The 26,952-nt window shown below is 38.1% G+C and overlaps 1 protein-coding gene and 1 pseudogene across 1 annotated transcript in view; both read left to right on the top strand.

Moving 5' to 3' along the window:
* TDRD5 (tudor domain containing 5) overlaps window positions 1-26,952 on the top strand; it is an 86,361-nt gene that overhangs the window by 33,974 nt on the left and 25,435 nt on the right. Inside the window, 7 exon segments of the mRNA XM_040263887.1 lie at window positions 1,239-1,248; window positions 17,824-17,856; window position 18,911; window positions 19,376-19,529; window positions 20,578-20,750; window positions 21,863-22,083; window positions 26,707-26,919. Coding sequence (XP_040119821.1) covers window positions 1,239-1,248; window positions 17,824-17,856; window position 18,911; window positions 19,376-19,529; window positions 20,578-20,750; window positions 21,863-22,083; window positions 26,707-26,919 — 805 coding nt within the window.
* Window positions 16,889-17,610, top strand: LOC120880405 (annotated as a pseudogene).

Raw genomic sequence — 26,952 nt, 5'->3', positions numbered from 1 at the left:
TGAACTCCCTGATGTTTAAGCTGGTTTTAGAAAAGGCAGAGGAACCAGAGATCAAATTGCCAACATCCACTGGATCATGGAAAAAGCAAGAGAGTTTGAGAAAAGCATCTATTTCTGCTTTATTGACTATGCCAAAGCCTTTGTCTGTGTGGATCACAATAAACTGTGGAAAATTCTAAGAGTGATGGGAATACCAGACAACCTTACCTGTCTGTTGAGAAATCTGTATACAGGCCAGGAAGCAACAGTTAGAACTGGACATGGAACAACAGACTGGTTCCAAATAGGAAAAGGAATACGTCAAGGCTGTATATTGTCACTCTGCTTATTTAACTTATATGCAGAGTACATCATGAGAAATGCTGGGCTGGAAGAAACACAAGCTGGAATCAAGATTGCCGAGAGAAATATCAATAACCTCAGATATGCAGATAACACCACCCTCATGGCAGAAAATAAAGAGGAACTAAAGAGCCTCTTGATGAAAGTGAAAGAGGAGAGTGAAAAAGTCGGCTTAAAGCTCAACATTCAGAAAACGAATATCATAGCATCCGGTCCCATCACTCCACGGGAAATAGATGGGCAAACAGTGTCAGACTTTATTTTGGGGGGCTCCAAAATCACTGCAGATGGTGATTGCAGCCATGAAATTAAAAGACGCTTACTCCTTGGAAGAAAAGTTATGACCAACCTAGATAGCATATTGGAAAGCAGAGACATTACTTTGCCAACTAAGGTCCGTCTAGTCAAGGCTATGGTTTTTCCAGTGGTCCTGAATGGATGTGAGAGTTGGACTGTGAAGAAGGCTGAGTGCCACAGAAATTATGCTTTTGAACTGTGGTGTTGGAGAAGACTCTTGAGAGTCCCTTGGACTGCAAGGAGATCCAACCAGTCCATTCTGAAGGAGATCAACCCTGGGATGTTTGTTAGGAATGGTGCTAAAGCTGAAACTCCACTACTTTGGCGACCTCATGGGAAGAGTTGACTCATTGGAAAAGACTCTGATGCTGGGAGGGATTGAGGGCAGGAGGAGAAGGGGACGACCCAGGATAAGATGGCTGGATGACATCTCTGACTTGATGGACGTGAGTCTGAGTGAACTCCGGGAGTTGGTGCTGGACAGGGAGGCAAAGAGTCGGACATGACTGAGCAACTCAACTGAACTGAACTGGTCTTTACTGGTATGAAGAATGCTGACACCTTCTATTCATTGAATTTTAATTATCAGTTCAATTCAGTCACTAAGTCGTGTCTGACTCTGCGACCCCATGGACTGCAGCACACCAGGCCTTCCTGTCCATCACCAACTCCTAGAGTTTACCCAAACTCATGTCCATTGAGTCGGTGATGCCTTCCCACCATCTCATCCTCTGTCGTCCCCTTTTCTTCCCGCCTTCAATCTTTCCCAGTATCAGGGTCTTTTCAAATGAGTCGTCAGTTCTTTGCATCAGATGGCTAAAGTATTGGAGTTTCAGCTTCAGCATCAGTCCTTCTAGTGCATATTCAGGACTGATTTCCTTTAGGATGGACTGGTTGGATCTCCTTGCAGTCCAAGGGACTCTCAAAAGTCTTCTGCAACATCACAGTTCAAAAGCAATTCTTTGGCACTCAGCTTTCTGTATAGTCCAACTCTCACATCCATACATGACTATTGGAAAAACCGTAGCTTTGAGTAGATGGACCTTTGTTGGTAAAGTAATGTCTCTGCTTATCAATATGCTGTCTAGGTTGGTCATAACTTTTCTTCCAAGGAGTAAGCATCTTTTAATTTCGTGGCTGCAGTCACCGTCTGCAGTGATTTTGGAGCCCAAAAAAATGAAGTCTGTCACTGTTTCTACTGTTTCCCCATCTATGTGCCATGAATTGATGGGCCTAGATGCTATACTCTTATTTTTCTGAATGTTGAGTTTTAAGCCAACTTTTTCACTTTCCTCAGGAGGCTCTTTAGCACTTTCTGCCATAAGGGTGGTGTCATCTGCGTATCTGAGGTGATTGATATTTCTCCCGGCAGTCTTGATTCCAGCTTGTGCTTCATCCAGCCCAGCATTTCTCATGATGTACTCTGCATATTAGTTAAATAAACAGGATGGCAATATACAGCCTTAACGTACTCCCTTCCCTATTTGGAACCAGTCTGTTGTTCCATGTCCAGTTCTAACTTTTGCTTCCCGACCTGCATACAGGTTTCTCAAGGGGCAGGTCAGGTGGTCTGGTATTCCCATCTCTTTCAGAATTTTCCACAGTTGATTGTGATCCACACAGTCAAAAGCTTTGGCATAGTCAAGAAAGCAGAAATAAGCGTTTTAATTCTATAAAGAGCTTAAAGACATTGTTATGTATATCCCTTGAGAAGAAGCCAGGACCCTGTCTCAAGGCTGCACTATTGTTTCTTGACTGTTCCTCCCTTCTCTGCATCTACCTTGTCCCTTCCTAGATTGACAACTGTTCAGATTTGTTCTTTGGAACTCAGGGAAGGTCATGGAGGCTGGAGTCTGTTTTCTATAAGAAATGGGGGACGTGGAAAGACTTCTGTGGCCAAGAGCCCCACAGTCTCCAGTCCAGTGTCACTAGTAAACATGTTGATCCATATTTACTGGTATGAAAAGAGGTCTATGAGACGATATTAAAAATCTAGAGAAGCAATCACCTGATTTTCATATTAAAGATATTTCTGTGTGCATGTGGACAACAGTGGCCAGTATCTTTGCTTAACTGTGTTTTCCAGTGTTTTCTGTAGTGTCCTTTGTATTTCTTTTCTGCCCTTTAAAATGCTTGAAATTATGCCATAGAATATTTATTTCACATGAGCTAAGACTAAATATACTAGCTGAGCTAAAGAACTCTAGGAATTTCTGATCAGTCGTGGCACTGCTGTTTTATGCAGGAATGATTTCTCAACTCTGGAAATGTTGGAATTCACTGCCTTTTTTGGTTGTTACAACTTTTTTAAAACTAGAAGGTGACTTAAAAATTACTGTGCCTTTTAATTCATTCACTTAATAATGTCATTTTTGCCTTTGTTGCTATGTAAATTTATACTTTCTTATTTTGATATTTTGCCACCCAGCATTCCCATTGTGTCTATTTATATTGTATTTCACTTTTTATTTATTAGGTTGTATCCAAGTTTCCAGAGGGTTTGCTAATTTCTAAATTGCTTAGAGAGTTTGAGGTGAGTGTTTTCTTTTTTACCAACCATGGTTTTTTATGGCTTGCATATGTTTCTCATCCTTGATGAAAATTTTGTTGCTACTCCTTGGATCCTCCAAGTCTGTGCTCTAGAACTTAAACATTTTGTTTTGCATTTTGGTAGCTGCTTTTTTACTCAAAGAGTTAAGAATATGGTTTTTAATAAATACTTGATTATGCATAGAAAGAATATCTTTGCCACTATTGTTATATAATTAGAATGAGAGTTAATTTGTTTCTCATGTTTGATAATACCAAGTGTCAGTGGGGATATGGAGAAACAGGATACCTCATGTGCTGCTTGTGGGACAAAACCTCTTTGGCAATTTGACTTCACTTGACAAAATGTACCCCTGATAATTCTGGAGTTCCACTTCTGTAGATGCACTTTAGAGAAACTCTTAAACATGTGCACATGAAGACATATATATGAAACATACATTGCAGCATGGTTAAAAACTGGGAATAAATTGAATGTTTATCAATAGGAGAATGGATAAATAAGTTGAGATAATGGAGTAATATGTAGTAGAAAAAATAAACAACCAAGATTTAGCTCACTCATGCCACATGGATCATTTTTGGAACCTATCATGTTAGGTGAAAAAAAATCACCTTGCAGAATGATAATTCAGATACTGCCATATGCCTAATTTTAAAAAAGAGGTAGTTGTGATGGGCTTTATTCAAATACCTTTCTTATAGTAGTCTATTTGTTTTCACAACAGACTGAGGCATAGAAAACTAACTTGCCTACCAAATAAGCAGCCATTAATGAGTGGAGCCAGGATTTGAAATCCTGGCAGCCTAGCTTCAGACTTCAGTGTCCTAACTCTTAACTACTATGTCATGAACATTATCATATATTTGTACATCTAAACAAGTTTGTTTGAGATACTATATAGTGTAATGATTGATAGATCAAATCTATGTTCTATTTTAAAATGATGTGTATAATGTTATCTACTTGATAAAGTTTTGTAAAGAAGTTTAAATGGCTTAAAATAATTAGAATGTTGCCTGCCGCATAGTAATTGTTTGGTAAATGTTAAAACTCATAGTAGAAAAAGAAGAAAACTTTTTTAGAAAGATACACATCACCCCTCAAATTCAGTTCAGTTCAGTTGCTCAGTCGTGTCCAACTCTTTGCAACTCCATGAACCACAGCACGCCAGGCCTCCCTGTCCTTCACCAACTCCTGGAGTTCATCCACACTCATGTCCATCGAGTCGGTGATGCCATCCAACCATCCCATCCTCTGTCATCCCCTTCTCCTCCTGCCCTCAATCTTTCCCAGCATCAAGGTCTTTTTAAATGAGTCAGCTCTTCACATCAGGTGGCCAAGGTATTGGGAGTTTCAGCTACAGCATCAGTCCTTCCAGTGAATATTCAGGACTGATTTCCTTTAGGATGGACTGGTTGGATCTCCTTGCAGTCCAAGGGACTCTCAAGAGTCTTCTCCAACACCACAGTTCAAAAGCATCAATTCTTTGGTGCTCAGCTTTCTTTAATGCAGAAAATCTAATTTCACATTATGAATGAAAGCAATGAGTCATCCTTTAAAGCCTCAAAGTTTATTTCAGATAGGCCCATGAGAGAAAGCTTAAACAGTCTTGATATCTTTTGGATTAACAAATCAAGTCACTTATCTAATAATGAAATTACAGAATAAAGTGTAAACTAGAGTAGTAAAGTAATAGCATATGACTTAATTATTACAAAGTTTATGGGTAAAAATAAACTTCCTATGCCAGGTTCACAACTCAAAGTGAATAGTTTCCCACCATGAATGTTTTAGCAAAAGTAGCTTCCTGTATTAAAGATTCATGGAGTTAAGGTTACAAGTCAACAATTTTGTAGAAATTAAAGCAAACCTTTTTTAAATAGGATTTTTTGTTTTTTTATTTTATATTGGAGTATAGTTGATTAACAATGTTGTTTTGATTTCGGGTGTACAGCAAAGTGATTCAGTTATATATATATATATATATCTGTTCTTTTTCAAATTCTTTTCCCATCTAGATTATAACAGAATATTGAGCAGAGTTTCCTGTGCTATACAGTAGGTCCTTGTTGGTTATTTATTTTAAATACAGCAGTGTGTACATGTCAATCCCAAACTCCCAATCTCTTCCTCCCCCCACCCCAGTCACACCTTTTGCCCCTGGTAATCATAAGTTTGTTCTCCAAGTCTGTGAGTCTGTAAAACAAACCTTTTAATGTTACAGGAAAGCTCTTTGCCTTTCTTAGTAAACAAACTTCTGCAGAAATTCAACATTATTATTAAACATATATAATAAGTATAGATTTAATTTAATCTTTAACTTGTAGAAATACTAAACCTTTATTTATCCAACATGATATAAAAGCTACCTTGTTATTTGTCCTCTTGAAATACTTGGACAACAGTCTGCCCTTCTTTCAGGATCTTTTGTTAAATTGCTAATTGAAGGAAGATAGTGCAGAGGCAGCATAGGTTTTGGATCTTCCTGAAGTGCCAGTTATAGAGAGTGAGTGAATGAAGTTGCTCAATCATGTCTGACTCTTTGCGATCCCATGGACTGTAGCCTACCAGACTCCCCCCTGCTTGGGATTTTCCAGGCAAGAGTACTGGAGTGGGTTGTATTTCCTTCTCCAGGGCATCTTCCCCACGCAGACCCAGGGATCAAACCCAGGTCTCCCACATTGAGGCAGACACTTTACCATCTGAACCACTAGGGAAGCCCATAGAGAGCTAGAAGCCACATAGAGAACTAGATGGCAAAATAGAAAATCCAGAGACAGTATTTATAACAAAATTAGGTAATAGATCTCTGAAAATAATTGCTGGAGAGTAATCAGCAGCCGCCACAAAAGCCTCATGATATCAGTGTCTGTGCCAGGAGAAAACAGGAGCCCTAATGGACCTGTGAGACAGAAGAACTACAAAATAGTCATCAGGAATTCACTTCTGGCCTGGAGAATTCCATGGATTGTATAGTCCAAGGAATTGCAAAGAGTCGGACACGACTAAGCAACTTTCACTTCACTTTACTTCATCCACTAGAATGTACAGCAAGCCATTTTGAAAACTGTAACTGAAACTGTGAGTTATTTTGACCTAGTAGCAGAAAATGCTTCATAGTAAGAGTTGAATGGGGCTGGAGCACCATAGCTCCTGTGAATTCTTGAAACTAACCAGCCAGAGCTCCCTTATAGACGCTAATGAAAAATTGAGCAGGATACAAAAAGAGGAGTCTTAGGTGTAAGTAGTATTAAGGGAAAAGAGCCAAGAAATTTCAAAATTAACCTACTGTATTTTTAAGCAATTTATAAAAACAATGGAAGGAGGAGCTCTGTGAGTCAGAAAGTAATCCAGAATGATGTCCTACAAGTCAGGAAAATGAATTTCATGTAAAATCTGCAGCAGAAGAGTATCTGGGTCAAATTGCATTGTTGTTTGAATTAAAGAGATTAAATAACAGAAGAGCGTATCTACTGATAATAGGAGCGTGTCAGAAGTACATGTCCCTAATACAGATAAAAACTGAAACCTTTTTCAAAAATATAAAGTGATACAAAACATGAAAGAACAGCATAAATCTGAATTAATACAAATTTGGGAATACAGTGAAGGGTATTCAGGAAAGTACTCAGGAAAGAATTATAAACAAAAGAAAAAAATTTTCAGAAATGAAGGCTAAACTTCAAACATTACAAGAACAAAAAATAGAACAACTGATGCCCTAAGAAAACCAGTAGATAAAAATGAGGTACATTGTGAAAGTGAAAAGGAAAGGAGGGAGGCACTGGGTATCCAGGTATGAAAGGCTCTGTCACTAAGATTTTTGAAATCTAGTGAGAAACTTAGGCATGCAAATAAATTAAGGTAATATGTCTGAGTAGCCTACGCTGGAACAATCCTGATGATAATTATTATAAATTCTGGACAAAATATACAAAATTACTCGCTGAAGGTACTAGAAATTGTTCACAAGCAGGCAGAAATTGGAAAGGAATCAGCACCTAGAGAGGAGAGAATAGCACCTTTTTTATTTGCGTGGAGTTTGGCCCAATGTCGGGCCCCATACATAGTTTGGAATTGATATCTGGATAGAAATCAAAAGTTTTACCTGCCTCTGATTTGGAGCTACATAAGCAGTTGAAAAATGACAAAACAAATCATTGCGACCCCATGGACTGTAACCTGCCAGATTCGTTTGTCCATGGTATTTCCCAGGCAAGAATCCTAGAGTGGGTTGCCATTCCCTTCTCCAGGGGATCTTCCCCATGCAGGGATCAAACTCTGGTCTCCTGCATTGGAAGCAGATTCTTTACTGTCTGAGCAACCAGGGAAGACGAGCAGTTGGAAGGTGAGGGAAGAAGTCATGGGATAGAGAGGGAGCATCAAATTCTGCACGTAAATTCTCCCCAAATCTCTGACTGATTCTTGAATTACACATGCCTGCGGCAGACTCACAGAAGCCTAGTAAGGCTGAAAGAACTCTTTCAGCTGTGGCCCAAAACAGGGGGTCAGAGTTTTGAGTTTAAGGCTAGTCAGGTTAACTCCCTATGAAAGTTAAGCAAAAAGCAGTACTCTCAGAAGAAGCGTAGAATATTCCACAGTCTACAGCTTACCTATTATGATGTCTGAGATACAAGCAAAAATTACTGAATAAACAAGCAAATGTGCCCCTTGGTGAAGAGAAAAAGTAATCGATGGAAACTGATACTGAAATGATGCAGATGTTGAAGTTAGCAAAAAGGTTTTAAAGGAATTCTTAAAACCACATTTAAAAAGAGTATAATGCAATATGTATTCATATTGAACAAATGGATAAGAAACCTCAGTGGAGAAAAAGAAACTGTGAAGCCAAATAATTTTCTAGAGCTGAAAATAAAATATCAAAATATCTGAAGTAATTTCACTACAGTATCTTAAGAACAAATTGGAAATGGCAGAAGAAAGCATCAGTGAACCCCAAGACAGATTGGTAGAAATGATCCAATCTGAAGAACAGAAGAGAGAAAATAAATGAAAAAAATTTTTTAAAAAGCGGAACCTGGGGACTTTTGTGGTGGTTCAGCCATTAAGAATCAACCTGCCAGTACAGGGGACATGGGTTTGATCCCTGCTTCAGGAAGATTCCACTTGTTGGGGGGCAACTAAGCTTAACTGTGGAAGCTCTAGAGCCCATGCTCTGCAGCAAGAGAAATCAGCTCTACGAGAAGCCTGTGCAGCATGACTAGAGAGTAGCACCCACTTGCTACAACCCAGGAGAGCCTATGCACAGCAGCGAAGACCCAGCGCAGCCAAAAATAAAATAAATAAAAACCAGAATCTGGGAGTTCCCTGCTGGCATAGTATATAGAATTTGGCACTTTCTCTGCTGTGACTTGGGTTTGATCCCTGGCTGGGGAACTGAGATACCACAAACTGTGCAGCATGGCCGGAAAGAAAAACAAATGCAGGATTGGAGAGACCTGTAGGACAGTACCTAGTGGTCTAACATGTATAATTGTGAGGAAAGAAAGATGGTAAAAAAAAAAAATTTGAGAAAATGATTGTTGAAAATTTCATAAATTTTATGAAAGAGTTTACAGTTTTAAGAAGCCCAGAAAAGCCCTCAAAATGAATACAGAGGAAATCTTATGTAAAATGTGTGGGTATATAAAAGACCTTCAACCAATTAAGTCTGTGACCGTTTAAAGCAAAAATTACAACATTGTATAACTGGGTTTGTAACATACAGATTTAGTACCTGTGAAAACCATAGCATAATGAGTGGAGGGGCAATCAGTTCAGTTCAGTTGCTCAGTCGAGTCCAACTCTTTGTGACTCCATGGGCTGCAGCATGCCAGGTCTCCCTGTCCATCACCAACTCCCAGAGTTTACTCAAACTCATATCCATTGAGTTGGTGATGCCTTCCGATCATCTCATCCTCTGTCGTCCCCTTCTCCTCCCACCTTCAATCTTTCCCGGCATCAGGGGCTTTTCAGATGGATCAGCTCTTTGCATCAGGTGGCCAAAGAATTGGAGTTTCAGCTTCAGCATCAGTCCTTCCAATGAATATTCAGGACAGATTTCCTTCAGGATAGACTGGTTGGATTTCCTTGGAGTCCAAGGGACTCTCGAGAGTCTTCTCCAACACCACAGTTCAAAAGCATCAATTCTTTGGCGCTCAGCTTTCTTTATAGTCCAACTCTCACATCCATACATGACTACTGGAAAAACCATACCTTTGAATAGACAAAGGGGCAATAAGCATATGGAAGTACAGTTTACAAGGTTCTTGTGTTTTTTGTGAAGTAGTACAGTAATACTGAAAAGTTAAGGGTGAAGAATAAGTAATGCAGAGTTATAGGTATAAAGCTGCTGCTGCTGCTGCTGCTGCTGCTGCTGCTAAGTCGCTTCAGTTCTGTCCCATAGACGGCAGCCCACCAGGCTCCCCCATCCCTGGGATTCTCCAGGCAAGAACACTGGAGTGGGTTGCCATTTCCTTCTCCAATGCATGAAAGTGAAAAGTCAAAGTAAGTTGCTCAGTTGTGTCTGACTCTTAGCGACCCCATGGACTGCAGCCCACCAGGCTCCTCCATCCATGGGATTTTCCAGGCAAGAGTACTGGAGTGGGGTGCCATTGCCTTTAGATACATTAAAATGGAATTGTATAAAAATACTCAATAAACTTAAAGGAAGACTGGGTTTACTGTTCAGCTTTTTTGCTTGAAAGACAACAAAGGAACAAATTTTGAGAGAAACAAAATACAGATGGAATCAGCAGAAATTGAATAGCAAAAAGTGGTAGCTGTATAGGATAAAATATTTGCAAACAGTATGAGCAGCAAAGGCTCAATTTCCAAAATATACAAACAACTCGTGCAGCTCAATATAAAAAACAACCCAATCAAAAAATGGGCAGGAGACTTAAACAGATCCTTCTTCAGAAACATACAGAGGGCCAACAGGCGCTTGAAAGATGCTCAACAGCACCGATTAATAGAGAAATGCAAATGCAATGAGGTATGACCTCACACCAGTCAGAATGGCCATCATCAAAAAATCTACAAATAATAAATGCTGGAGAGGGTGTGGAGGAGAGGGAGCCTTTCTGCGCTGTTGGTGGAAATGTAAATTGGTGCAACCACTATGGAGAAACAGTATGGATGTTCCTTAGAAAACTAAAAATAGAGCTGCCATATGATCCAGCAATCCCACTGCTAGGCATATATCCAGAGAAAATCGTAATTCAGTAAGATACATGCACCCCAGTGTTCTTTGCAACACTATTTACAATAGCCAAGACATGGAAGCAGCCTAAGTGTCCATCAACAAATGAATAGATAATGGAATTACTCAGCCATAAAATGAATAAAATAATGCCATTTGCTGCAACATGGATAGTCCTAGGGATTATCATACCAAGTGAAGTCAGTCAGAGACAAATATAACACTTCTATGTGAAATCTTAAGACATAAGTAACTTCTTTACAAAACAGAAACAGACTCACAGACATAGAAAATTCTATGGTTTCCAAAGGGGAAAGGGAAAGAGGAAAGAGGGATATATCTGGGATTAACAGATGCATACTAATATATAAGAAATAAGTAAACAACAAGGATATACTGTATAGCACAGGGAACTGTATCCAATATCTTATAATTACCTAAAAAGGAAAAGAATCTGAAAAAAATATATATGTATATGTGAAATGAACCATTTTGCTATACACCTGAAACCAACACAACATTGTAAAGCAACTATACTTGAATTTAAAGAATGGTATCTGTAAATCCACTTATATTAATAATTTCATAAATATAATAGAGTATTAAAATTAATGAAGTTATAAGATATAATGAAAAAGCAGAATGCAACTAAATGCTATGCATATGAAATATACTGTTAGTAGGAAGACATAAATTGGTTGACAGTAAAAGATGAAAAAGATATATATATATAATAAGCATAAAAGAACTAAAAAGACTCAAAAAAATCAGGTAAAGGAGACTTCAAGGCAAAGTGTATTATCAGAGACAGAGAAAAATTTGTAAGGATAAAGGGTTAATCAGGAAGACACCATGGTCAAATGTATATTCACCTAATAATGCTTTAAGATAAATGATCTAAAAATTAACAGAATTAATTATGAATTAACTTCCACAATTATAGGGATTTTCTCTTTCTGGCAATTGATAAAATAGTCAAAAAAATGAATAAGGACATGGAAAATCTGTGCCATACTCTCTATCATCTTGATCTGTTTGACTTTTATAGAACACTGTACCCAGCAATTGCAGAATACACAGTGTATTCAAGTACACGTGGAAGATACATTTACCAAGACAGACCATGTAGTTGGTTATAGAATAAGTCTAAACAAATTTCAAAATACTGAAATCTTAAAGTATGTTCTTTAAGATGGAATTAAATTACAGATCAATACAATGAGTTCCCTACGTATTAACCCTCCAGAAAACTTGGGAATTAAACAGTTCTCTTCCAAATAAGTTTCTGCTTTAAACTGAAGTATAGTTGATTTGCAATGTTGTGTTAGTTTCTGGTGTATAGCAAAGTTATTCAAACATATATATATATATATATATTCTTTTTCATATTCTTTTCTATTGTTGGTAAAATATTGAATATAGCTAAACAGTTTATTAAAGATAGAATAAGGGAAATTTGAAAGTATTTTCCATTGAATGCTATTGAAATATATCAAAATTGTGAGATGCAGCTGAAGTAGTGCTCAAAGGGAAATTTATAGCTTTAAGATGCCTAAATTAAAATAAAATGCCTAAATTAGAAGAAAAGAAAGGTATAAAATTATCATTGACCTAAAGGTCTACCTGCATAAGTCAGAAAAAGGAGGAGGAATGTCTATGTAGAAAACCCTAAAGACACTACCAGAAAATTACTAGAGCTAATCAATGAATATACTAAAGTTGCAGGATATAAAATTAATACACAGAAATCCCTTGCATTCCTATACACTAACAGTGGGAACACAGAAAAGGAAATTAAGGAAATAATCCCATTCACCATTGTGACAAAAATAATAAAATACTTAGGAATAAATTTACCTAAAGAAACAAAAGACCTGTATATAGAAAACTATAAAACACTGATGAAAGAAATCAAAGATGACACAAATAGATGGAGAAATATACCATGTTCATAGATTGGAAGAATCAATATAGTGAAAATGAATATGTTACCCAGAGCAATCTATAGATTCAATGTAATCCATATCAAGCAACCAACAGTATTTTTCACAGAACTAGAACAAATAATTTCACAATTTGTATGGAGACACAGAAAACCTCAAATAGTCAAAGCAATCTTGAGAAAGAAGAATGGAACTGGAGGAATCAACCTGCCTGACTTCAGACTATACTACAAAGTTACAGTCATCAAGACAGTATGGTGTACTGGCACAAAGACAGAAATATAGATCAATGGAACAAAATAGAAAGCCCAGAGATAAATCTATGTACCTATGGACACCTGATCTTTGACAAAGGAGGCAAAAATATACAATGGAGAAAAGACCATCTCTTTAACAAGTGGTGCTGGGAAAACTGGTCAACCACCTGTAAAAGAATGAAACTAGAACACTTTCTATCACCATACACAAAAATAAACTCAAAATGGATTAAAGATCTAAATGTCAGACCAAAAACTATAAAACTCCTGAAGGAAAACAGGCAGAACACTCTCTGACATAAATCACAGTAGGATCCTCTATGACCCACCCAGAGTAATGGAAATAAAAGCAAAAATAAACAAATAGGACCTAATTAAACTTAAAAGCTTTTACACAACAAAGGAAACTATAAACAAGGTGAAAAGACGGCCTTCAGAATGGGAGTAAATTATAGCAAATGAAGCAACTGATAAAGAATTAATCTTAAAAATATACAAGCAACTCCTACAGCTCAATACCAGAGAAGTAAACAACCCAATCAAAAAATGGGCCAAAGAACTAAACAGACATTTCTCTAAAGAAGACATACAGATGGCTAACAAACATATGAAAAGATGCTCAACATCACTCATTATCAGAGAAATGCAAATCAAAACTACAGTGAGGTACCATCTCACGTTGGTCAGAATGGCTGCTATCAAAAAGTCTACAAACAGTAAATGCTGGAGAAGGTGTGGAGAAAAGAGAACCCTCTTACACTGTTGGTGGGAATGCAAACTAGAATGGCCATTATGAAGAACAATGTGGAGGTTCATTAAAAACCTGGAAATAGAACTGCCAGACCACCCAGCAATCCTGCTGCTGAGCATACACACCAAGGAAGCCAGAATTGAAGGAGACACGTGTATCCCAATGTTCACTGCAGCACTGTTTACAATAGCTAGGACATGGAAGCAACCTAGATGTGCCTTGGCAGACGAATGGATAAAGTTGTGGTACATATACACAATGGAATATTACTCAGCTATTAAAAAGACATTTGAGTCGGTTCTAATGAGGTGGATGAAACTGGAGCCTATTATTCAGAGTGAAGTAAGTCAGAAAAATACCAATACAGTATATTAATGCATAGATAGAATTTAGAAAGATGATAACAGCGACACTATATGCAAGACGGCAAAAGGGACAACAAAAGAGACATAAAGAACAGACTTTTGGACTCTGTGGAAGAAGGCGAGGGTGGGATGATTCGAGAGAATAGTGTTGAAACGTGTATATTACCGTATGGGAGATAGATGACCAGTCCAAGTTTGGTGCGTGAAACAGGGCACTCAAAGCCGGTGCACTGGGACAGCCCAGAGGGATGGAATGGTGAAGGAGGTGGGAGGCGGGTTCGGGACAGGGGTGACACATGGACACCCATGGCTGACTCATGTCAATGTATGGAAAAACCCACCACAATATTGTAATTAGCCTCCAATTATAATAAATAAATTAATTTTTTAAAAAAGCAAAAGGAATGACAAGATAGTAGGAGAAAATAGTAAAGTCAAAATAGTAAGAGACAAGAAATGATAAAATCAAGAATAGACATTAATAAAACAGCAACAATTAAGAAAGCCCATATTGATTGCAAGATCCCAAAATTGATGAACCATTAGCTAGTTAAATTAGGAAAAAAGAGGACACAAATACCAAAGTCAGGAAAGAGATTATATCATTATCATCTTACAGATGTTAGAAGGAAAATAAGAAAATTTTATGAACAACTGTGCCTATCATTTGGCAACTTAATGGAATGGAAAAATTCCTCAAAAGACATGAATTACCCAATTGAGACAAGATGAAATAGAAAATCTGAATATCCCTATATCAAAGAAATGAATTTTTGTTATTTAAAAACAATAAAAAACAAAAAGAATAAAGTCTGACACTGTTTCCATTGTTTCCCCATCTATTTCCCATGAAGTGATGGGACCAGATGCCATGATCTTCGTTTTCTGAATGTTGAGCTTTAAGCCAACTTTTTCACTCTCCACTTTCTCTTTCATCAAGAGGCTTTTTAGTTCCTCTTCACTTTCTGCCATAAGGGTGGTATCATATGCATATCTGAGGTTATTGATATTTCTCCCGGCAATCTTGATTCCAGCTTGTGTTTCTTCCAGCCCAGCGTTTCTCATGATGTACTCTGCATATAAATTAAATAAGCAGGGTGAATTTATTAAGGTCAAAGATAAAATATTAAAAATATATATTGTATTAATTATATATTAACAATAAAAGTAATATGTGAAAAAAGTGAAAGAGGAGAGTGAAAAAGATTAGTAATAAAGTAAAATAGGTTTATTTTTTACTGTCTAAAAATAGGAAAAGGAGTATGTCAAGGCTGTATATTGTCACCCTGCTTTTGAATTGATGCTTTTGAATTGTGGTGTTGGAGAAGACTCTTAAGAGTCCCTTGGACTGCAAGGAGATCCACCAGTCCGTCCTAAAGGAGACCAGTCCTGGGTGTTCACTGGAAGGACTGATGCTGAGGCTGAAACTCCAATATTTTGGCCACCTCATGCAAAGAGTTGACTCATTGGAAAAGACCCTGATCCTGGGAGGGATTGGGGGCAGGAGGAGAAGGGAACGACAGAGGATGAGATGGATGGCATCACCGACTCGATGCACGTGAGTTTGGGTAAACTCTGGGAGTTGGTAATGAACAGGGAGGCCTGGCGTGCTGTGATTCATGGGGTCGCAAAGAGTTGGACACGACTGAGTGACTAAACTGAACAGAACTGAACTGAAGCCCATCCAATATATTTAATTTTGTGAGTTCATATGATGTTAAAAACTAATTGGTTATCATGGAAGATGATGGAGAACTAATTCATTTTCTTAAAAAATGGTAAACAAAGAGAAAGAGCCAGTCACTTATCTTGGCTTTCCTGAATGAACTGGTAGGACTGGGTAACCAAATAACAGATGAGGGGACCATATCTCTATAAAATATTCCAACTAAATAATAAAAAAGAATCGATAGATTAGAATATCACTATATTAAAACTCTCAGTAAATCAGGCATTGACCAGTAATGGCTACGATAACAGCACCAACATAGAGACAGCCAGACATTATGTGTTCTTTTTAGAATATGACATCACCAGTAGCTTTGTTAAAGGCATGGAGCATGAGTCTGATCAAGCTTCTGGGTCCATCTACCAATTTACGAAAAATAGAGTTTGCACTATGAAAGTGTCATCTGCAAAATCTACTCTGAGAAAATTAAATCATATAATACATTTGAAAACAAAAACTCTTAGGAAAACATAAGATAACTAAAATGGATTGGAGATGGAAGAGAGTGGAAGTAGAAATAAACGTCAATTGCTTCCTTACTTATGGTGGGAGTATATAGAGAAGATTGCATAAGAAAGGTATTAGGGCAATATGTCTGATATGTCAGTTGATGGACTAAACTAATTTACTAAAAGATTCTGAGGATCACAAAGCAAAACTCAACTATGTTTCATGTACTGATTTGGAAATATCTCTGTATTAACTTATTAAAAGATACAACAGGTGTAATCTATTATGCTAAAGGATGATGTATATTCAAGTTTTGACAATTTCTGGGAAGTTTCACTGAAGAATCTGCTGGTGATGGTTTCCACACGAAACTACTAATAGTGGTTACCTCCAAGGAGGTGCTCTCCTGGTCAGCTGAGAAATGGGAGTGGACTAGAGACTTAGTTTTTGCTATATACCTTTGAAAAACTTCCAAATATCACTTACTCAAAAAATCAATAACTTATAGTTAAAAAAAATCCTTCCCAGCCTAGTCTTATGTGCAGCTGAATTGCACATTCATAGTACTAGGCACTTACAGAGAAGGTAAAGAAACCCTTAAAGAGACTAATGAACATAAAAAGGGAAGAAGCCATAGTATGTATTGTACAAAGAAGTAAGTAGAGGTACCAAATCTAGTTCATTACCACCCTTCCTCTGTCCTCTACCAGTTCTTTCTCTCTCAGGATAATCATGATTGGCTATATAATGACTTTTAAACTGTGACTTGACTGATACAGGGCACCACATTTGCAAGTGTCCGGGGAGAAGTCATAAAGAGTTGATTTGGATCTGAGAGCATTACATCAACAAGAAGTATGCACTGCAGAAATCCCACCCTTTGGGCTTGGAGGCAGTGACTGGGAAGGTGGAGATGGAACTGGCAGGGCCAGTGAGCACCGAGCCCCTTGAGCCCCGGAGGGTAACTGAGCTGGCTGGTGCGCTGCCAGCCATGTGATGTGGCAGGCTGGTGTTCAGCATTCAGGATGCCTGCGGGTGCTGTTCGTGTCCACGTTCTTCAGGTCCAAGGACGATGACAAGATGGTCTTCCAGACAGAACCTAAGGAAATCAATGGTCATACCTCTGGCATTAAAAAGGCTTTGTGGTGATAAACAGATTCTTTCAGCTGGCGATAAAACTGTTCTCCTTTGGGATCACACGACTATGACAGAGGTGAAATCTCTAAATTTTGATGTCTTTAGTGGTACGGGATGTAGTCCCAAGGGAATGCCTGGTAATAATGTATGGACCATCTGTTGCTTTTCCTAGTGCAGTAAGTTTGGACTCAAATCCACTGAAGCTCCTGCAGCCATCAATTCTGCATCTCTTCGCCCTGAGAATTTCTTGTAGCAGCAAGTGAAGGTTTTAAACCTTATAAATATGATTATAATAGTGAAGATGAATTAGAATCCTACAAAGGACACCTTGGTCCCATTCACTGTGTGAGGTTTAGGTCTGATGGAGGACTCTATGCCAGTGGTTCTGAAGATGGAACGTACAGACTGTGGCAGATTATGGTAGGAAAACCTATGGTCTTTGGAAAGGTGTGCTTCCTGAAGATAGTAGTGAGCTGGCAAAGCTGAGGATCCATTTTTCAGAGGCAACAGAAGAGATAGAAGAAATTGCTTCAGAGAATTCAGATTCCATTTATAGTTCAACTCCTGAAGTTATGCCCTGAGCATCAGACAGATGCCACAGGTAGTACACAGCTTACAGACTAAAGCAGAGAGAAGCATCAGCCTCCGAGTTACTCTCTGCTTAAGGCAAACATGAGCAGTAAATAATGAAGAATATGAATAAGCTCCAGTGCTGGAACTTACCGATTTGGTGATACCTATCAGTAAAAACACAAGAGTATCAGATTAAGACAGATGGAATTATCCTCTTGTAGTCTGATGGTCTGTTGTCTTTTTAATGAATATATGTAAGCCAACATTCAGTTTCTCTTATTACAGCTGTTTCTGTTATGAAGAGGGGAAATGTATTGGCTTATTTTTCTGACTCTTAAAGCAGAAAGTTGGGTTTGTTTGTTTGCTTTAATTGTAAAGAAGAGGGAATACATGATAAAGCAACGGGTTTGACATCTCTTCATTGTACACTGCTTCTGAACATCTAATTGTTTTGCCTTGTGTCAATAAAATGCCTCTAAAACAAAGACATCCCACCCTTTGTCAAGAGTCAGTCCTTTAAAAGTGTTTGCACTGTGTGTTCCTATCGATCTTCTCCAAGGTGATTAAGTCAGGGCAAGGATTTATTTCCTACCAACACCTAATTAGGCTTCCCAGGTGGTGCAGTAGTAAAGAATCCTCCTGCCAATGCGGGAGAAGCAAGGGACGTGGGTTCAATCTCTGGTTCGGGAAGATCCCCTGGAGGAGGAAATGGCAACCCAATCCAGTATTCTTGCCTGGAAAATTCCATGGACAGAGGAGCCTGGTGAGCTACAGTCCATGGGGTTGCAAAGAGTTGGAATGTGACTGAACCAACCCGCACAACACCTAATCAAAAGGAAGAGAGCAAGAAACATGGTTAGCTCAACTGTTTTACCTTGGTTAGGGAGACAAAAGATTTAAGAATTTAGACCTTTTCGTAGGAGATCTTGATTAACAAGGAATTCCCAGGTGGCTCAATGGTGAGACATTCACCTGCCAGTGCAGGAGACACAGAAGACGTGGGTTTGATCCCTGGGTCAGGAAGATCTCCTGGAGGAAGAAATGGCAACCCCCTCCAGTATTCTTGCCTGAGAAACCCCATGAACAGAGGAACCTGGCGGACTACAATCTGTGGAGTCACACACACTCACTTTATTAGCAAGGACAAAGCTAATTAATTGACTGTGCAGTTTAAACCAGACATATTTGTTATTTATTTTATATATATTCTCTTCTGTCTCTATTTGGTATAATTCTTTTTTCCAAGATAAGAAAATCAGTGTGCTGTAGAAAATACACTTACACTTGCCTGTTTATCCCAACTTCAAGGGTGAAATAATAAGCATAGTTTTAAGGAAACATTTAAAAATAGTATTATTTTATTGCCTGTGAAAAGTGGTAGTGAATATTCTTTCTGTGAACATAGGGAAATATCAACAGTTTTATTATGATTTCTGTATTTTGTCTGTTCCCCTCTTTTTAAAAAAAACTTCTGCTTTATAATCATACATTGTGAAAAATGAGAGGTAAAAATGTCCTCTAATTTTCTTTTTAATTGCCATGTGCTCTAAAAGGAACTTGAAGGTGGCCTAGAAGCTTATGGTGAGGGATTATAGGTTGCTTGGTTTGTATTATACTCACATGGAAGCAAGTGTTTATTGAATGCCTGAATTTACTCACCCTTACAAATTTAGTTTGGAGTCCAAGTCCAAATTAAAGCATTGTCCATGAAGCATTTGTATATGTTATATTCCTGTTTTTTTTTTTTTTTCTGTTTGTTTGTTTCTGTGACAGTTAATTTTTAAAGAGCAACTTTCACCCAAAAAACTGGGCTTCTTAAATGTAATAGAGCTTGTTGGAGCACTCAGTGACATTCTCCATGTTGAGTTCAGGGAAGGAGAGCAAGACTTGCTGGTGTTTGATGCTGATACGAAGCCTCTAGCATCTGGTGAGTTGTATTACAGTATGATGCAAACCTGATGTTTAATTATCTCTGTAAGGACAAGGAAAAAGAGCACATCGTTTAGGTAACAGTCTTAATTGTAACCACATCAACCAAACAGATCACATGTTAGCCTTGAAGATGTTTCGTATATAATGACCTCCTTCCTGATGATGTATGTTGTAAGAATGCTGCTATATTAAAATCTGAGTTTTTAAAGTTTACTTTCTTCATTGTTTAGATTTTTTAATAATTCTGAAGAAATGAATTTTCTGAGATGATGCTCTCACGGGGAAACACTAGGTAGTCCAGTGACTCTTAACTTGGTTGTTGAGCACTGAGCAGTCTGTGTAATTCTTTTATGTAATTACATTATAGTCCATTTAACCAGTCTCCTATCAATGGACAGGTAGAGAGTATCCCTTTTTTGTATTATAAAATATACAGTGTTCAATATCCTTGTGCCGACATCTTTGTATAGTTACTAGGGTATTTCTTTAGGAGCTGCTATGGTTTTATGTCTATCTGGAATCCATTTTAGTGTGTCAGCCTCTTAAAATTGTCATAAACATATAAATTTGAGCAAAATATGTGATTGGTTTGGGAATTCCCTAAAAATTAAGAGATTGTATTATGGAATGTTAAGTGGTTACATACATTGAGGTTCCATTGTACATTAGTAGTACAAGTAGTTATACTGTACATTAAGCAACAGTGAATGTTCACGGCTAAAGCTGAACAAGAAATAAATTGAAATCAGGATGTTGAAAAATAAAACCTTTCACCAAAGTGTAAAAAACCTTACCAGACTTCTCTTCCAACCTCTGCCCCCAACATAAATAATGTAAGATTTGTTCCCATCTGGAACTTCCCTTGTGTCTCTCCATACTGAAAGGTCTGCAAAGACAGGTTCGTATCTATCGTTATCTGCCCCGTGCCTGGCTCACAGAATGTGCTTAGTAATAGTTTATAGGTTGTTTTAATAGATACACATAGGCTTCTCTATTGGTCATTTCAGATGGAGCTGTGTCATCAGTCAGAAATTCATTTTTAGTTCAATCAGATAAGAAAATAGAAGCCAAAGCTTGTGTGTCCAGTCCCCCTAGAAATTCACTGTCTACTGCTGTTATCAAGGAGACTACTTGGGATTGCCCTTCAAAAAACCATAAGGAACCAGAACAGAAGATTTTCAAGAAGCCTAATCTGGTGGTAAAACCTTTGCAGCTGGTGAGTATGGTTTGATGTCTGTCTTCATGTACTGAAGATTCAGCATTATGAAAAGTAACTGAATGAGTGTTTCTTTAGACAAAATTTCTGTTTGAGAAAAAGTCTTATTTCTGGACATATGATTTCTTAGACAAGACCAGAACTTTGATCTGAAGTCATCTTATACAGCATTTATTCTGGTTTTCAGTCTTTCATATAACTAGCTTTCCTTGAGTCTCATTTCAAAGTTTTCAGTTGGCTTTGAAGACTTGACTGTTGTTTGAGGATGACATTGCTTGACAGACATTGATTCTCTGTCCATGTGTTTCTGTAGGCTTGAAAACTCTTCAGGGCTTCAGAGGGAAGAACTGAGAAGCTTGGCTGTAACCGTATTCTCAGTACTGCTGCAGGTTGCCCCTGCACCTAGCCTCAGTTGTGGGGTGCTTTTCTCTTTTATTTGATCTCTACACACATACTTCTCTGCTTTTGTGTTCTCATCTCCTGTTAGTTATTGTGTCATTATTAAGAAATTAGTTGCTTCCTCTTCTTCCCTTTTGCCCTTTACACCTGGCTTCTTTCATGGAAGGAAAACATTTTATTTGGAGAGCCTGCTATATTTTCTAGAGGATGATAGAAAAGCCTAAAGGAAAATAGTATATTTTAGAATGAAAGTGTTTGAGAAGCTCCATTTTTGGTTGGAAGAATAGTCTGAAATTTAATCCATTCTTTAAAGTTGCCTTTGTTGGTAGGATTGGTTAGGATGAGGCTGTATCTTATTTAGGCTGTAACTTGGTTCACCATAAGTATTTGAAGCACCATGTTTTCAGTTTTGTACAGGGCAGTTGTGTGCGACACACTTTCAACTCTCTATGTAATCTAAGACGTTTTGTACTTTAAGGTAGGTAGGGATCATCTTGGAAATTGTTTTAAAGGCATAACTATGGGTCTCACTTCCAGATATTCTGAATCACTGAATCTGGGCTAGAGCCTAAGAATTTTCATTTTTATAATTTGCCAGGTATTTCTAGTAAAGGTAACTCATGAAATATACTTTAAGAAACATTGTCAAAGTTTGACATGTTACTCAAAGATTTATAGTGGTTTCTTTCTTTCTTTTTTTTTTTAATTTGTAGCAAGTAGAAATTAACAAATCCCAGCTCAACTTGGCAACGGCAAATCATGACATCCCACCAGATGCTGTGCGGGACAAGAAATTACTCAGACTGCCCCCATTAGATACCAGTACCCTCGTGGGTGTCTTTGTGGAGTATATCCTCTCTCCTAGTCAATTCTACATCCGAATCTACAGCAGGGATTCATCAGAGTTACTTGAGGACATGATGATTGAAATGCGGTAGGAATCTGTTATTTTCAATGTATTTTTCACGTACCTTGTTAAGTCAGTTCTCAAACATTTTGGTCTCAGGGGTTTTAAAAATTAAGGACTCAGAAGAGCCTTTGCTGATCATTATTTATTGTACCAAAAATAAAACTGTGAAAATGCAAACTATTGTTTAAAAATCATGATAAGTTCATTTTTCTGAATATAATATTTTATGGAAAATAGCTGTAGTTGGCTTACTAGAAGAAAGTTGTATTTCAGTATCTGCTTCTGCTTTTAATTTCTTGAGGTACATTCTTTTGGTGAAAGCTTATGAAAACATCTGGCCTCAAATAGGTACATAGTTGGGAAAAATAGTATTTTAACAGCCCTTTCAGAAAATTGTGAATACTCTTTTGATAGTATATGAAACCTTGACAAGTAGTGGTTTCTTTTTTTTTTTTTTTCCTTTCAGTCCCGCCAGCCGGGCCCTGTCCCCGCCCCCAAGTAGTGGTTTCTTAAGGTTTGATGTAATGTGGAATTTGAACTTTTCAAACTCTTACTATGTTAAAATCTATTTTTTAACTTTGCACTTTGAATGGATCCAGGATTAGCTATATAATTGCAGGCTCTAGTGCAAAATTGACATGCAAGACTTCTTGTTTAAAAATGAAGAATTTCAAAACAGCAGTAGTAGAGCATTATTAGAGTAAGCATTCAGTTCAGTTCAGTCGCTCAGTCGTGTCTGACTCTTTGCAACCCCATGGACTGCAGCATGCCAGGCTTCTCTGTCCATTGCCAACTGCCAGAGCTTGCTCAAACTCATATCCATTGAGTCGGTGATGCCATCCAACCATCTCATCCTCAGTCACCCCCTTCTCCTCCTGCCTTCAGTCTTTCCCAGCATCAGGGCCTTTCCAGTGAATCAGTTCTTTGCATCACGTGGCCAAAGTATTGGAGCTCAAGCTTCAGCATCAGTCCTTCCAATGAATATTCAGGACTGATTTTCTTTAGGATGGACTGGTTAGGTCTCCTTGCAGTCCAAGGGACTCTCAAGAGTCTTCTCCAACACCACAGTTCAAAAGCATCAATTCTTTGGCACTCAGTTTTCTTTAAGATCCAACTCTCACATCCATACATAACTACTAGAAAAACCACAGCTTTGACTAAACAGACCTTTGTCGGCAAGTGAAGTTGCTCAGTCGTCTCCGACTCTTTGTGACCCTGTGGACTGTAACCTACCAGTATCCTCTGTACATGGAGTGGGTTGCCATTTCCTTCTCCAGGGTATCTTCCCAACTCAGGGATCAAACCAGAGTCTCCCGCATTGCAGGCAGACGCTTTACCGTCTGAGCCACCAGGGAAAACTTGCCAAAGGTTTGTCGGCAAATCTTTGTAATATTCTGCCTAGGTTGGTCATAGCTTTTCTTGCAAGGAGCAAGTGTCTTTTAATTTCATGCCTGCAGCCACCGTCTGCAGTGGTTTTGAAGCCCAAGAAAATAAAGTCTGACACTGTTTCCACTGTTTCCCCATCTATTTCCCATGAAGTGATGGGACCAGATGCCATGATCTTTGTTTTCTGAACTTTGAACTTTAAGCCAACTTTTTCACTCTCCTCTTTCACTTTCATCAGGAGGCTCTTTGGTTCCTCTTCGCTTTCAGCCGTAAGGGTGATGTCATCTGCATATCTGAGGTTATTGATGTTTCTTCCGGCAATCCTTATTCCAGCTTGTGCTTCATCTAGCCTGGCATTTCACATGATGTATTCTGCATGTGAGTTAAACAACCTGGGTGACAATATACAGCCTTGATGTACTCCTTTCCCAATTTGGAACCAGTCTATTGTTCCATGTCCAGTTCTAACTGTTGCTTCTTGACCTGAATACAGATTTCTCCAGAGGCAGTTAAGGTGGCCTGGTATTCCCATCTCTTTCAGAATTTCCCACAGTTTGTTGTGATGCACACAGTGAAAGGCTTTGGAGTAGTCAATAAAGCAGAAGTAGATGTTTTTCTGGAACTCTCTTGGTTTTTCTGTGATCCAGTGGATGTTGGCAATTTGATCTCTGATTCCTCTGCCTTTTCTGAATCTAACTTGAACATCTGGAACTTCTTGGTTCATGTATTGTTGAAACCTAGCTTGGAGAGTTTTGAGCATTGCTTTGCTAGTGTGTGAGATGAGTGCAATTGTGCAGTAATTTGAACATGCTTTGGCATTGCCTTTCTTTGGGATTGGGATGAAAACTGACCTTTTCCAGTCCTGTGGCCACTGCTGAGTTTTCCAAATTTGCTGGCATATTGAGTGCAGCACTTTCACAGCATCATCTTTCAGGATTTGAAAGAGCTCAACTGGAATTCCATCACCTCCACAAGTTTTGTTGGTAGTGATGCTTCCTAAGGCCTACCTGACTTCAGACTCCAGGATTTCTGGATCATGAAGATCTTTTTTGTATAATACTTCTGTTTATTCTTGCCACCTCTTCTTAATATCTTCTGCTTCTGTTAGGTCCATACCGTTTCTGTCTTTTATTGTGCCCATCTTTGCATGAAATGTTCCCTTGGTATCTCTAATTTTCTGAAAGAGGTCTCTGGTCTTTCCCATTCTCTTGTTTTCCCCTATTTCTTTGCATAGATCGCTGAGGAAGGCTTTCTTATCTCTCCTTGCTATTCTTTGGAACTCTGCATTCAAATGGGTATATCTTTCCTTTTCTCCTTTGCCTTTAGCGTGTCTTCTTTTCTTAGCTATTTGTAAGGCCTCCTCAGACAACAATTTTGCCTTTCTTTTTCTTGGGGATGATCTCGATCACTGCCTCCTGTACAGTATCACAAACCTCTGTCCATAGTTCTTCAGGCACTCTTAACTATCAGATCTAATCCCTTGAGTGTGTTTGTCACTTTCCACGGTATAAATAAGCATAGAGACCTTCTAAGTGTGGACTCAATGGAACTGGCCCTCAATTTTACCACCATTTGTGATTTTAAAACATCATGCATTGGTCTTTTGGAAGATACTGGTGCAGTGAATTATATACATCTTCCAAATGTGGATGTTTCATCACATATTTTTAAAAAATCACACTCATCAGTATCTCTGATATCATCAGAAGAGTATTATGTATTAGGAAGCTGTCAAGCTCACAGTGCTAGATGTAACATTTCAAAAATCCTAATTTTAATTGGAAAGGTTTGAATTTTATCATTGACAATAAATACTGTGTTTTCCTAGAAGTGACAAGCCCACTTCATTCTTGAGAAAGTGTGAGTCAAATACCCAAATCTGAATAAACATAGTTTCTGAGTGGACCTTTCAAGCAAAAATGGTATTTAATAGTGTCTTATTCATCTTCCATCTAAAAACAATACTCCACACGCACATACACACACGCAGAGCAGCTAGTTCAGTTCACAACTGAAATCCGTAAGTGCTTTTCCTTAAGGCAACTTAGGAAGCATTGTACTTCCATTTTTGTTACAGAGAATATTGAAAAGATGGTCACTCTGTGTTTGAGACTTAATACGCTTAATAATTTTTATTGCTTTATCATGGACATTCTTAAGTGAAATTAGCCTTTTTTCTTTTTCTTTAAAAAAATTTAATTGGAATGCATGGCAGTGAAAAATAAATGACTACTAGTACAGTTGAATCAGAGAAGGCAATGGCAACCCACTCCAGTACTCTTGCCTGGAAAATCCCATGGACGGAGGAGCCTGGAAGGCTGCAGTCCATGGGGTCGCTAGGAGTTGGACATGACTGAGCGACTTCACTTTCACTTTTCACTTTCATGCATTGGAGAAGGAAATGACAACCCACTCCAGTGTTCTTGCCTGGAGAATCCCAGGAATGGGGTAGCCTGGTGGGCTGCCGTCTCTGGGGTCGCAGAGAGTCGGACACAACTAAAGCGACTTAGCAGCAGCAGCAGCAGTACAGTTGAATGTCACTGGTTTGATTCAGCAAAGGCACCTGGAGTTTTACCCTTTTGTAAAACTTTGTAAAAGCAAAGGCACCGTTGCTTTTATACCATCAATGCAAATGTTAACCCAGTGAAAAGGGCAAATAATTATTTTCATAATAATACAATATATTAAAATAGCTTTGATCTTATGAACTCTTTGAAAGTATGTCAGGGTCCCAGGAATTTGTAAACTGCACTTGGAGAATTACTGCTCTAAATTATCTTTTCTGTATTGAATAATGATGTCTTTTGTTAGTAAACACTGTGTAAAATGTTTACATTTTCATTCACTAGATTTATTCATGAACAGCAATCTGATTTTTACATTGGTGTCACATATAAGAGTAATTTATTTTGTATCTCTCCAAAAGCATACTGTGTTTTTTCTAAGTAGACTATCACTATATTATATATATATATCACTATATTATATACTGTATCACTATATATATGTATGCCAAGAATACTTGGTATAATGTTAATAATGATCACTTAGTAAATTTCTATTTGAAGTTTATTGGTAAAGAGAAAGAATTTGGACATGAAAAAGAAAATTAATTGGTATCAGTAATAAGCATTACCAAATCAGAAAAAGTGAGAATTTTTCTTTGCCTTTTGCCAAGATTTTCCTGCTCTTGATAACATCAGTAAAAATGATCTTTAATTTTTTTCTTTTTCTATGGATTTCTTTTATGGAATTCTTCAGGCGCTGTTATTCTAATCAGTTGGTTTCTGATCGATATGCCATGCCAGAGTGTTTTATCCAGCCAGGACATCTCTGTTGTGTAAGGATTTCTGAGGATAAGTGGTGGTATAGGGTCATTATCCATCGAATTCTCGGGAAACAGGAAGTTGAAGTGTTCTATCCAGATTTTGGAAACATTGGAACTGTTCAGAAGTCTTCCCTGAGGTTCCTCAAGTGAGTTCATAAATTCATGAAGAACAATTTAGG

This window comes from Oryx dammah, unplaced genomic scaffold (genome assembly GCF_014754425.2).
Source record: "Oryx dammah isolate SB20612 unplaced genomic scaffold, SCBI_Odam_1.1 HiC_scaffold_21, whole genome shotgun sequence".
Taxonomy (NCBI): Eukaryota; Metazoa; Chordata; class Mammalia; order Artiodactyla; family Bovidae; genus Oryx; species Oryx dammah.
This window is presented reverse-complemented; position numbering and strand designations above follow the sequence as displayed.